Here is a 13,722-nt window from a genome sequence, read left to right on the forward strand (position 1 = left end):
AATTAGCTGGGCGTGGTGGCACATGCCTGTAATCCCAGCTATTTGTGAGGCTGAGTCAGGAGGATTGCTTGAGCCCAGGAGGTCAAGGCTGCAGTGAGACGTGATGGCGCCACTGCACTCCAGCCTGGGTGACAGAGTCAGACACTGCCTCAAAGGAAAAAAAAACAAGCATACCTCAAATAATGTCTGCAAAATAAAAGACAATGAATGGAGTACGGAGAAAGCCTCTAAGATGGCCCCAGGGGAGTGTTAACATGTCTAGCCTGATTAATTGGCTAGTTTGGGAATAATTCTTTTTTTTTTTTTTTTTTTGAGACGGAGTCTCGCTCTGTCGCCCAGGCTGGAGTGCAGTGGCGCAATCTCGGCTCACTGCAAGCTCCGCCTCCAGGGTTCACGCCATTCTCCTGCCTCAGCCTCTCCGAGTAGCTGGGACTAGAGGCGCCCGCCACCATGCCCGGCTAATTTTTTGTAGTTTTTAGTAGAGACGGGGTTTCACCGTGGTCTCGATCTCCTGACCTCATGATCCGCCCGCCTCAGCCTCCCAAAGTGCTGGGATTACAAGCGTGAGCCACCGCTCCCGGCCAAACTTAGTTTGGGAATAATTCTATCCAAAGTGAGTGACAAGGCATGGCTGGCTAGTGTCAACTTTGTCCTCAGCTATAGTTAAAGGCAGGCTGGGAGGGCTGACTTGTTCAGTCTCAGTAGCAAAAAAGTGCATGGTGACTGGATAAGCACGTTGTACAGCCTATTAGAAAAGAAAGGTAACAAGAGTCTTCCTCTAATGCAGTAAGTGATTTTTTTTAAAGTTCTCCTGTCAAGATTTTTTAATACCAGAATCTGAGAGTGGAGAAAATTGGCCCAAGGACAGACAAAAGAGCTGGGAGGAAAATCGACTATATTTTTCAACACACAAACAATGCCATTTGAAGTACTGGATTCAGTACGGAAGTATTATGAACATTCCTAATTTGGTTAGTGTCTATATTTCTTAATATAGTAATGCTATTAATGTCTGTCTCCTAAGTTTGTATAAATCCAAACCCCCATGTTATTGGCCAGTTGGAAACAATAATGTGAACAGACTCTGTTGCCCAAATTAAGTTATGTGCACTGAATGCTTTGTCAAACTGTAACTATTTTAATATTCATTCTAAGCCACAAGTCTTTGCCAAACAAGATACTAGATTACTCTCTTTTGTTTAGGAGTAGAATGCACAATAACCTAATATTTAAAAGTATTATTCAGAAGAAGGAAAGCTTGGGATTGAAATTTTCTTTATCATAAATTTTAGATCATTCTCTTTGCTCGATTCCTTAGAAGACACTAAGAATTAGATTGAACTGCTTTCCCATTGTATTGTTTTCTACTTGACCTAAAAATCCAGGGTGGGTTATATAGAGAGTTTATTTGGGAGACTTTGGTAAGGGAGAGAGAAAAATCATGTACAAGCTGGAAACTCATGAAAAATGTAAACAATGAAAGCTAGAAGAATGGAAGCGACAGTGTGCTCACGAATTGATGTGTCATTCGGTCGGAGTTCGGGGTGCCCTGAATCCCAGGAGGGTAGCACTGGCTTTTCTGCCCATTGTGAAGGCGAGGAATCCGCGTGTTGTCCTATCGATTCAATTCATGGCAGGGTAGAGACTTTTCAAATGGAAGAAAATGTGCATTAAAGGACATTCTTTCTTCATGGGGTGGGGTAGCGAACGTGTTGGGGTTGAGGCACGGGATTGTTTAGGTTGGGTAAATAGTGAGGGGAAATGAGCAGGCAGTCAATGGTTAAGTTGGTGTTTTGCAAGCCATTTTAAGAGGATACCAAATAAAATGCATTAGTCTACATTTCATTAAAAATTAGTTGGTGGGAAAGTGGAAAGTTGAAGACAAGAACCTTCCAAGTAAAACAGCTTGATACTCCTTGGCCAGAACACCACTGTATTTACAAGTAGGGGATAAAAACACCCACTTCCTAGGTGGTCCATAAGCTTAACTGGGCAGGCATATGACACTTCTGAGCATTCGATCCCGTTCTCTGTGGCGGGGGTTAAAGCCTGAATGCCCACCAAATCCCCTGTCTGAGCATCATTTGTGACCAAGATTCAAATAATTTCCCATGAAGCTCTAAGGTCTCATATAACTCAGTGGATGTAGCTCACGACTTCTTTTGACCCCAATATTCTAAGACGGACACCACAGCCGAAGCTGTAAGTGAGAGGAGAGGGGTTCGTTTCAGAGTCAGGAGCCCAAGGCGCCCCAGCAATTTCAGACCCCCTGGGACAGGAACTCCCCCTCCAGTAAGCTCTTGTTTTGAAAAACAGTGGGGTGGGGCCAAAAAAGCATTACAATGGAGCTGGGGTGGATGAGGCTTTCTTTTATTTGAGATGTCACTTGTGTCAGGTTTCATGAAACAGCGCATTGGAAAACAGAAGCTATTTTCTATCCCGTGGGTTGCGCTGGAAGAGCCGAGAGGACAGGCTGTGGATCTTTGCCACGAACAAGAGAGGGCAAGTCCAGCCGCCTGCTAGGGGACTAGCAGGAAGCGGCACGCCTGCCAGAGCTCATCACTTCAACTCTGGCTTTCACTGCGCTCATTCCCTGAATGGCAGTAACCAGGGGGGGGGGATGGCATGGGAAATGAAAGGCAAGAGATACGGGAAACTAAATCTGCCGGGGGAAAGAGAGTTACAGGAGTTTTAGCAAAACAGCTAGCAGATGCAAACGGGGAGGCAGAGGGAGGAGGGAAGGCTGGGCTTCAGCAACCTGCCACGGGGATTTAAACAAAGGAGGTTTGAGAGAGGCGGGATCTGGCTGTAATATCGGCACGGGGACAGAGACAGCAGCTGGACTCTCGGGATGAAACGGAATCAATTTCCAGCGTCTCCAACAGGGCAGGAGTGACTGGAGTATGTTCCAAAATAAGAACTCAGAGAAACGAGTGAGTTTGGAAAAAAGACTTACAGATTTTGACGGTCTCTGACATTTCACCCTTCTTTGAGGCATGCCTTTATCAATGCGTTACCTCTTCATAATTTCTGTCTCTAGTGTAATTATTTTTATCGTCTTCTCTGTGTTCAATTTTGGGGGAGATCAAAGCTTTCAAAGGCTAAATATCTCAAACCCTTTGATGCTGACTCAAGTTTGCACATCTTTTATCAATGGAAAAACACGTTTCCTGTGGAAAAACAAACTAATGATCCATGAGAAGTCTTCTTGCAAGGAATACTTGACCCAGAGCCACTACATCACAGCCCCTTTATCTAAAGAAGAAGCTGACTTTCCCTTGGCATATATAATGGTCATCCATCATCACTTTGACACCTTTGCAAGGCTCTTCAGGGCTATTTACATGCCCCAAAATATCTACTGTCTTCACGTGGATGAAAAAGCAACAACTGAATTTAAAGATGCGGTAGAGCAACTATTAAGCTGCTTCCCAAACGCTTTTCTGGCTTCCAAGATGGAACCAGTTGTCTATGGAGGGATCTCCAGGCTCCAAGCTGACCTGAACTGCATCAAAGATCTTTCTGCCTTGGAGGTCTCGTGGAAGTACGTTATCAACACCTGTGGGCAAGACTTCCCCCTGAAAACCAACAAGGAAATAGTTCAGTATCTGAAAGGATTTAAAGGTAAAAATATCACCCCAGGGGTGCTGCCCCCAGCTCATGCAATTGGACGGACTAAGTATGTCCACCAAGAGCACCTGGGCAAAGAGCTTTCCTATGTGATAAGAACAACAGCGCTGAAACCGCCTCCCCCCCATAATCTCACGATTTACTTTGGCTCTGCCTATGTGGCTCTATCAAGAGAGTTTGCCAACTTTGTTCTGCATGACCCACGGGCTGTTGATTTGCTCCAGTGGTCCAAGGACACTTTCAGTCCTGATGAGCATTTCTGGGTGACACTCAATAGGATTCCAGGTACGTACAACTCCATATTTCACGCAAAAGAAATGTGTCGTATTTGAAAGGGCTTTAAAATAACCAGCCGCTTTTTATTAGGAAGTAGAAGATGAAAACTGGAACATATATAGTTCTCACCCTAGTCCTTTCTAAATGCAGAAAGATGTTCTTTTTTTTTTTTTGAGACAGGATCTCACTCTGTGGCCCAGGCTGGAGTTCCAGGGCCACCATCATGGCTCACTGAACCCTGGACCTCCTGGGCTCCAGTAATCCTCCCACCTCAGTCTCCTGAGTAGCTGGGACTACAGGTGCACAACCACCATGCTGGGCTAATTAAAAAAAAAATTTTGTGCAGACAGGGTCTCGCTATGTTGCCCAGGCTGGTCTCCAACTCCACAGCTCAAGCTATCCTCCCCACCTTGGCCTCCCAAAGTGCTGGGATTATAGGCATGAGCCACCATGCCTGGCCCAGAATGATGTTCTTTATGTGATAATTCACATGTTCTAGCACTACTAAGTAATACCTTTCCATGGTATCACTTGGTGGTCCATCAAGTTCTTTTTCACACATCATCTTATTATATCTTTACCACGTAGCTATTAGTCCACACTGGTGTTCTTTCTTTCCCCTAAATTTGTCAAGCTTGCTCTTATCCCAGGATCTTTGCCTTGGCCACCCTCCTGCCTACTCCAGGCTTCCACAGGCTCCTTCCCCTTAGCCAGATCTCAGCTCTCAGGTGTCAGCAGCTCTGATACTCCCCCTCATTGGCCAGCACATCACCCTGTTTTTCTTTTAAGGAGTTTATCGCCCTGTGGAATTAGGATATTTACCTACTTGCATGGGTTTGTTCTTGGTCTCCTCTGCATTTGTTCCGTGAAGCCAGTGTTATTTTCTATCTCATTAACTGCTCCTCAGTGCTTAGAACAGAGAGTAAATGCTCAATAACTATATATTAGATGAATTAATGAGTGAGTGAGTGACTGCATGGTAAAGCATGAAGCTTTACTATGGCACCAGAGCTGTCTCCCTAAGACATTGTTGAGCTGAGAAATATTTGGACTCATGCATGTACCACATTATATGTGTAGGATTTTTAAAAATACATTTTATTTCAGATAAAATAATGAGATTCTAGGAGAAACTCCTGGCTTTCTCATCTGCATTTTCCTATCTTTACTAATTTACCAGACCGATTGTTTTCTAAAGTGTATAAAACATGATGGGATTTCTTCTGAAGAAAACATCGTGCTTTGGACTCAATGAAAAATACAAAATGGATCTCTGATGAACTAGACAGCATTATTATAGCAAGAGAAAAGCAATCATTGTTCTGGCTGTTGGGGGATTGCCAAGTTGGAAAGGCTGGTAGGTGCTCTCAGGCTGCAGGGCAGGGCCTGCTGGGCGATAAACACGCCGGCATTCTCTGGAAAATACCATGCCTGGTGTCTGAATCCCAGAGTGACTTGCCTGGTGAATGGGGCTCACTCGTATGCTGCGCACACTTGTTTCCGCACCTGCCTCTGCCTGGGTTCATCCTCTCTTCACCTTTGATCTGTTGTTTCTACCATTTGCATACCATTGAGGAGCATTAGGTACTTAGGAGCTGATTTTCATATTTAAATATTTATTCCCTTTCTATTGTCATTCTTTCCTTAAAATTCATAGAAGTTGGGTCCCAGTCAAGTGGTTCCTTAAGTATTGTGCTGAGATGAGGGCATTTCATAAGTTAACAAAAGTCTAAATTGTTGCTTTTTTTTTTTTTAAGAAAAACATGGGTTTTGGTTTCTATTAAATGTAAATATCTGTGGTTATTTTGTCAGAAGCCTGGTCAGTTTTATCAATGTCAAATAATATAAGAAAATCACGGGAAAAAGAATTCTCCTTTTTTCCTTACCCCCTTTCTGATCTCTTGGGAGACCAAAAGAGTGATATCTGGATAGGTTTAGGAGAGAATGCTATCTGGATGGGTATAGGAGAGAATGACATCTAGATAGGTAGAGGAGAGAATGGTATTTAGATAGGTATAGGAGAGAACAACTTTTTTGCTGTAGGTTTATGCCATGGCATGCTGGCTTCTGCCTTCTCACTGCAACAGTGTGGCCCCATGTAAATCACAGAACCTCATGGGACCTCAAATCTCACCAGCTACAAAATGGGGAACTCAGGTGGAAAGACCCCTTTCATTTCTCCACACACCTTTCTTTGCAGAAGACGCAATGCCTAGAACAATGTAAAGACCTCCCATGCTGCTACTGGGAATCTGTAGAGAGAAAGGCGGAAGTGCTGGTGACCCTGGATCATGTACTGCCCATCAACTTTGGCAAGTGCATCCCATTTCCCTTGCAGGAATTGGAGGCGAGAGCTCCTCCAGAGAGCAACTGCCTGGAGAGGAAGGCCAGTGTGGCCCATGTCAGTGGTCTGTCCTGTCTGATTATGCAAGAGATGTCTTTCAGGATAACGTGCCATGTCCTGGGGCTTTGTCTCTTTCCTTTCTTAGACTCTGGGCAACATCCTGGTTCAGGGAGAAAGGATATCCTGCTTCTAGGTAGCGCCTTCACAAATTACAAGTGAATTACAGCAAACAAATCTTCACATGCTCTAGCCCTAGTGGTGCCTCTCTCTACCTTCAAAGGCAATGGAAAATCCAATCCCATGCTCGAGTAACTCCCATGGTTTTACACTCGAGCATTCTTTGTGATTTAAGATTTGGCATGTGAATCTGGTTCTTAGATAACCACACAGCCGTTAATCAATATCAGCTCTTCTATTTTCTTTTGTTTGAGACAGAGTCTCACTCTGTAGCTCAGGCTGGAGTGCAGTGGTGCGATCTCGGCTCACTGCAACCTCTGCCTCCTGGGCTCAAGTGATTCTTGTGCCTCAGCCTCCTGAGTAGCTGGGATTATAGGCCCCCACCACCACGCCCGGTTAATTTTTTTGTATTTTAGTAGAGACGGGGTTTCACCATGTTGCCCAGGGTAGTCTCGAATTCCTGAGCTCAGGCAATCCACCCACCTCGGCTTCCCAAAGTGCTGGGATTACAGGCATGAGCCACTGTGCCAGGCTGAGCTCTTTTATTTTCAATGTCATGTTTTAAGGGGAAAAATTCTTCTGTCCGTACAGGGTAAACATCTTTTTGCAAACGTGCAAGTGCAGGTGGTACTGTTCATTTCTTCCCTCAAAGCGACCGCCTCCCTTTCTCCTAAATACCTTAAATTAAAGTGTGTTAGCAAGACCCTGTACAGGTATTTCAGGTTTCCCAAAACACCCCTAAGAGCAATGTGACCAAGAAAATAGTTAGTACCCTAGAATTAGATGGTTTCAGAAAACAAAGTGAAAAGCGGTTCAAATTGGCAAGGCTGAATAGAAGGGATATTCATAGAAGTAGCACTAAATCACAGAGCTTCACACTGCCTTTTTTTTTTCTTGGTGCCTTTCTACTGTCAGTGACTTCTCTTTTGGTTTTCAACCATTAGGCTCTCTCCACACTGTTAGAAATGGTGAAAGAACAGACCAGAAAGAGGTCCTTAGGGGCCCCAGTCTCACAGAAGGCTGTCCTTCTCTTCTGTGTGGCTCGTGCACAGATGGGGTGTCTAGCTCCCTCCCTTCTGGCCACATTCTCAAAGGAAATTCTCCAGGATCACAGATTTCTCTGACCCACATTACAGAACATCAGGCTGTGACAGCAGTAACTTCTGACTTCCGGTGCACCCTTATATTTTCTAACCTTATATTTTCTGACCTTTGTAATGATTGCTCTAAGTCACTTTAAGAAGAGCCCAGGCCGGGTGCGGTGGCTCAAGCCTGTAATCCCAGCACTTTGGGAGGCCGAGGCGGGCGGATCACGAGGTCAGGAGATCGAGACCATCCTGGCTAACATGGTGAAACCCCCTCTCTACTAAAATTACAAAAAATTAGCCGGGCGTGTCGGCGGATGCCTGTAGTCCCAGCTACTCCGGAGGCTGAGGCAGGAGAATGGCGTGAACCGGGGAGGCGGAGCTTGCAGTGAGCCGAGATTGCGCCACTGCACTCCAGCCTGGGGGACAGAGCAAGACTCTGCCTCAAAAAAAAAAAAAAAAAAAAAAAAAAAGAAGAGCCCATGTGCTCTAGCTCTTCTGTCTATTCTTTCAGCATTTTCTTTTCTTTTTCTTTTTTTTTTTTTTTTTTTGAGAGAGAGTTTCATTCTTGTTGCCCAGGCTGGAGTGCAATGGCACGATCTTGGCTCACCGCAACCTTCACGTCCTGGGTTCAAGCGATTCTCCTGCCTCAGCCTCCCGAGTAGCTGGGATTACAGGCATGTGCCACCATGCCTGGCTAATTTTGTATTTTTAGTAGAGACGGGGTTTCTCCATGTTGGTCAGGCTGGTCTCGAACTCCCGACCTCAGGCAATATGCCCACCTTGGCCTCCCAAAGTGCTGGGATTACAGGCGTGAGCCACCGTGCCCGGCTCTTACGCATTTTTATCTGCCTATCTTCCCCAAGGCAGAGCACCTGAAGCCATTTAGATTTTTGCTTTATGCTTTGTGAAATTGTTCAGCATCTACCCAAGTGGCCGCTGGTTGATCTTCCTCCCAGTCCATTCCCATGGCTAGATTGTCTTCTTACACTTCAGGGTGGTTTCGTCTCTAAGGAACAGAGCTACCCCGCTCTCTGGCTTCAGCTCCTTTTTTTCCCTCGCTGCACTAAGTGTGCTTTTGGAGTCTTTGCTCATTCATTACTCTGACCTTTCTCATGCCATGATATTTTTCTTCCATAAGAATGTTTTCATTTATCTCGTTTCCTTTTTCCATTTTGTTTCCTTTTTCTTTTTTTTTTTTCAGAGCCCTTTTGTCAAATTCTCTCAGCCTCAGAAGGGATCACATGATCCCATTTCCTCATTTTTTAATTCTAAAAATATCGTGTTTCCTACTTTGATTTATTTTGCTTTTTTAACTGTGACTTTTATTTATATGTGCACATTCTTTGGGAGGGTGTTAGTACTCTTTCGGTTGCAAGTGTCAGAAACTCAACTCAAAGGAGCTTAAACAAGCACCAGAAGTTACCGGGTCACATATCTGAGATGCCCAAAGGAGCTCCCAATCAAGCTGGATCAGCGAGTCAAACAGCGTGCTCAGGACCCTTTCTTGCTAGGTCATCTCCCTGTGGGGTGACCAACTGTCCCAGTTTGCCCAGGTCTGAGGGGTAGTCCTGGGCACGGGACCTTGATGGGTACAGCCAGGTCGAGATGGTCCCCCTATCTCTCTGCATCTCTGTGCTGGCTTCCATCAGGCAAATTCTCCCCAGAAAGCCAGAAGTAGCTCCAAGTGTACTTGCTTTTCACAGTGGTTACTCCTGGGGGACAAGAAACCCTTTTTCCTGAGAGTTCCAGCGGCAGCTTAAGGGAGACCTCAGATTGGCCCTGCTTGGTCCAAACTCCCATCCCTGGTTGGGCACGGTGGCTCACACCGGTAGTCCCAGCACTTTTTGAGGCCCAGGCGGGAGGATCCCTTGAGCCCAAGAGTTTGAGACCAGCTTGGGCAACAAAGCGAGACCCTGTCTCTACAAAAAATATATTATTCACCAGGCAGGGTGGTGCGCGCCTGTACTTCCAGCTACTCAGGAGACCAAGGCAGAAGGATCGCTTGACAGAGTCAGACCTTCTCTGAAAAAAAAAACACACAAAAAAACCCACAAAAACAAATTCCTATCCATAAACAAATCACATGGGTGAAGAATGCTCACCAACGTTTCTTGGGTCCCTTTTCTACCCTGAAGCCAAGGGCTAGGGACAGGCTTTGGTGGAGGAGGCTGCTCAGGGTGATGCTGGGCAGAGCAAAGCACAGGCCCACTGTAGAACACCCCTTGTCCTACACTGGGTGGCAGGGTGGGTTAGGGGTTGTTAACAAGCAGCACTTTGGGAGACTGAGGCGGGCGGATCACCAGAGGTCAGGAGTTCGAGATCAGCCTGGCTAACATGGTGAAACCCTGCCTCTACTAAATATACAGAATTAGCTGGGTGTGGTGGCACACGCCTGTAATCCCAGCTACTCCAGAGGCTGAGGCAGGAGAATCACTTGAACCCGGGAGGCAGAGGTTACAGTGAATTGAGATCATGCCACTGAACTCCAGCCTGGGCAACAGAGTGAGACGCGGTCTCCAAGAAAACAAACAAATAAACAAATAAGCGCATCCCTCCTGTGATATTAGAAGGGCGAGATTTAGTTTTATACACATGGGTGTGTGAGTGGATACAACTTTAACCATTTGAACAATTTTAACTGACCTAACGGTACCCTTTTCTCTCATAAAAACATGTTCAATAATAATGTCACTCTATTATATTTGGACAGTACTTAATTTGCAAGGGAAATTTCTTACACATTATCTCCTTTAATTCTTATAGAACCCCATAAGAAGGGGACTGTTCCCATTTTACAGTTGAGAAAGTTTAAGATGAAAATATGTAACTTAGCTGGGCGTGGTGGCTCATGCTTATAATCCCAGTAGTTTGGGAGGCTGAGGCCTGTGGATCACCTGAAGTCAAGAGTTCAAGACCAGCCTGGCCAACATGGTGAAATGCCTTCTCTACTAAAAATACAAAAATTAGCCAGGCGTGGTGGCGGGACTCTGTAATCCCAGCTACTCGGGAGGCTGAGGCAGGAGAATCGCTTGAACCTAGGAGGTGGAGCTTGCAGCGAGCCGAGATTGTACCACTGCGTTCCAGCCTGGGTGACAGAGTGAGATTCCATCTCAAAAAAAAAAAAAAAAAAAAAAAAAAATATATATATATATATATATATGACTTGTCCAAAGACAAATATTGCATATGCCTAACAAGAAATCAGAATAAAAAGAAACATCCAAGGGAAGGAGGGAAGGAGGTAGCACATGTTTTCCGCTTATTTTAAATTGAACCCACTTTAATGAATTCTTCATTGAATGATTGCAATTACTGCAAGTGTTCCAAAGATGACACTTAGCTAATGCTAAGTCTTTTTTTTTTTTTTTTTTTGAGACAGAGTCTCACTCTGTCGCCCAGGCTGGAGTGCAGTGGCGCAATCTCGGCTCACTGCAAGCTCCGCCTCCCAGGTTCATGCCATTCTCCTGCCTCAGCCTCTCCGAGTAGCTGGGACTACAGGCACCCGCCACCACGCCCGGCTAATTTTTTGTATTTTTAGTAGAGACGGGGTTTCACCGTGGTCTCGATCTCCTGACCTCGTGATCCGCCCGCCTCAGCCTCCCAAAGTGCTGGGATTACAAGCGTGAGCCACCGCGCCCGGCTGCTAATTCTAAGTCTTATTCAGCTTTCGGAATGGTTATATAATTAGACCCACTCAAAAACTTTCTCTTTCATCTTGATATTCAGCCCATTTTCCTGGAGATTTTGGTTTTTTCACGTGAGCAGAGGTGCAGGAAAGATGAAGGCAATTAATGTTTACTGAACATGTGCCTATGGGTTTAGAGTATCTCAGTTGAATCTCCACAAGAATCCTGTCCAGTGGGTACTTAAATCCACATTTTGCAAATGTGAAGACGGGATCAGAGGGGCTGAGTAATGTGCCCTGTTCCAAAAGCAGGAAGCAGAGTAGGGAATGTGTGTGGCGGGCCCCTCAAATTCTGCATGCTCTGAACTAAACTCAGACTCTCCCCTTTGCAAGTCTCTGAATTTGACACCATTCTCTGTTAGCTCAGACCTGCTGGCTGGGTTCTCTGTCTCCCTTAGCTCTCCCTACCCTCATCCCTGCTGATCTGGCTCTTCCTGGAGTGTAGAAGTCAAGGGCTCAGGCTCCAGAGTCAGAGAGAACCAGGTTGGACTCCTGGCTCCTCCATCACCAGCCATGTATCCTCTGACATTTGTCAACCTTAGTCTTAGCATCACAATATGGCACAGATGGCAGAAGCCTGGACCCTGCAGCCTGACGGCCTGAATGTGAATCCCGGCTCTGTCACTTAGAAGTTGTGTGACCTCGGACAAAGTACCTAACTTTTGTGTCCCAGTGACTTCATCTGTAAAATGGACAATAATAATAGATATCAAATATGTAAGGTCTAAATGAGTTAGTTATTGTTATTGTATTTGCATCTATAAGATGGATATTCATTTAATAAATATTTATGGAGCAACCAGACACTTTGCTGGGTACTGAGAAATAGTAGTGAATGGGACACATAAGGCCCCTACCTCATGGAGGATACATTTTAGAAGGAAGAGGCAGCCAATAAATAGTAGAGGGAGAGAAGCGAGATCATTAGAGTTGAGAAGTGCGATGAGGGAAATATACAGGGAGCAACCTACTGTAGATGAAACGGGACAGGAAGGCTTCTTGGCAATGCTAGCACATTCTTGGCAACTGCCTCCCAAAATGAGAGTGAGCCAGCCATGCACTTGTGAAAGAGGTCCCAGCCAGAGGGATTAGGGATCGCAAAGGTCCTGGGTGAGCCTGGTGTCTGCAGAACCAGAAAAGCAGCCCATGTGGCCATGGCTGAGTGAACGAGGATGAGAGGTGGACTGGGCATGAGGCAGGCAGTGCATGAACCACACAGGCCCTTGCAGGAGGCCAGAGAAAAACAGATCTGACAGTGCCCTGCTTGTGGGCAAGTGCTGGGCACAGAGTAAACACTCAGCAAAATGGATCTTGCCACAGGCCTGTTTTCTGTGGAGTCCTAATTAGGGAAAAGGAGTCAAGCTGGTGGGATCAAGGGAAAGCAAACAGGGAAAGCGGATAAGCTGCAAGTTCGCCTTTCTTCATGGTCCAGGACACAGCCTCCTGAGCAAATAATTCACGATTTTCCCACGACCAGCTATCACCAGACACCTGCAAATTAGCTCCCTGGAACCTTGGCATTGTCAGCACTGCACAAAGCTCTCTTCAGCATGAACACTATCCTATAAAATCTCCAGCAAGCCTTTGTTTCTTTGCAGTCAGCTTCTGCTGGCCTGCCCGTTGCCTTCTCGCAATGTATCTTCCTACTTTCTTGAATAAATCTACCTTTCTCTGCCTACAACTGTCTTGGTAAATTCTTCTTGGTAAATTCTTTTCCCCCCACACCACCGGCCAAGATAGTATCGCTCCCCCGTGACACTTTCCACTTCTGGCGCCCTCGTCTACCCTTCTTCTTTCTCTTAAAGTTGTATGATTTCTTCCTAACTAGTTTCCCTGACCCGTGCTTTAATCCATCCTCCACAGTGACAGGATGACCTTTGTAACATCACCCATGGCCATGCGATCACATCCCTCTCCTCCTTAGAAGCTGTCTATGGATTCCCTTCCCCTACAGTGTATGGATAGCATCCCAGCACCTTCGCCAAACCCAGAGAGCTCCTTGAGATCTGGCCCCCTTGGCCTTTCCAGTGACTTCTCTAGCTGCGCCCTTCCCCAGATAACTTGCGGGTCCCTGTTCTACCACTCCCAGCCTTCCTGCCCTAACGCACGAAGTCCCTCTCCCAGGAGGCTCCCGGATGCTCTTCCTCCCTATCCTGCATCTGATTGATGTGTGCTTTTTTTTTTTTTTTTAATTCAGCTTAGAGTCACACTCTGTAAAATTCTTTTCCTGATTCTCACTCCTCTGGACTCCTGTACAGTGTTGTACTATTATTGGTCTTTTTATTTTTATTTTTAAAAAAATTTTTAGGAGACAAGGCCTGGCTCTGTGGCCCAGGCTGGAGTGCAGGGGTACCATCATGGCTCACTGAAGCCTCGACCTCCTAGGCTCAGGCAGTTCTCCTGCCTCTGCCTCCTGAGTAGCTGGGACTTTAGGTGCCACCATGCCCAGCTAATTTTTAAAATCTTTATAGAGATAGAATTTCACTGTGTTGCCTAGGCTGATCTTGAACTCCTGGCCTCAA

The 13,722-nt window shown here is 45.8% G+C and overlaps 1 protein-coding gene across 2 annotated transcripts in view; it reads left to right on the forward strand.

Annotated features, from left to right (window-relative positions):
• GCNT2 (glucosaminyl (N-acetyl) transferase 2 (I blood group)) overlaps positions 1–13,722 on the forward strand; it is a 109,887-nt gene that overhangs the window by 34,083 nt on the left and 62,082 nt on the right. Inside the window, exon 1 of one of the 2 annotated variants that reach the window (XM_012509218.2) lies at positions 2,292–3,915. The exons of the other annotated variant lie outside the window; for it this stretch is intronic. Coding sequence (XP_012364672.1) covers positions 2,997–3,915 — 919 coding nt within the window. The 5' untranslated portion in view covers positions 2,292–2,996. Of the gene's footprint in view, positions 1–2,291; positions 3,916–13,722 lie in introns of those variants that run through there. 2 annotated transcript variants of the gene reach the window in all.

Source organism: Nomascus leucogenys, chromosome 8 (genome assembly GCF_006542625.1).
Source record: "Nomascus leucogenys isolate Asia chromosome 8, Asia_NLE_v1, whole genome shotgun sequence".
Lineage (NCBI taxonomy): Eukaryota > Metazoa > Chordata > Mammalia > Primates > Hylobatidae > Nomascus > Nomascus leucogenys.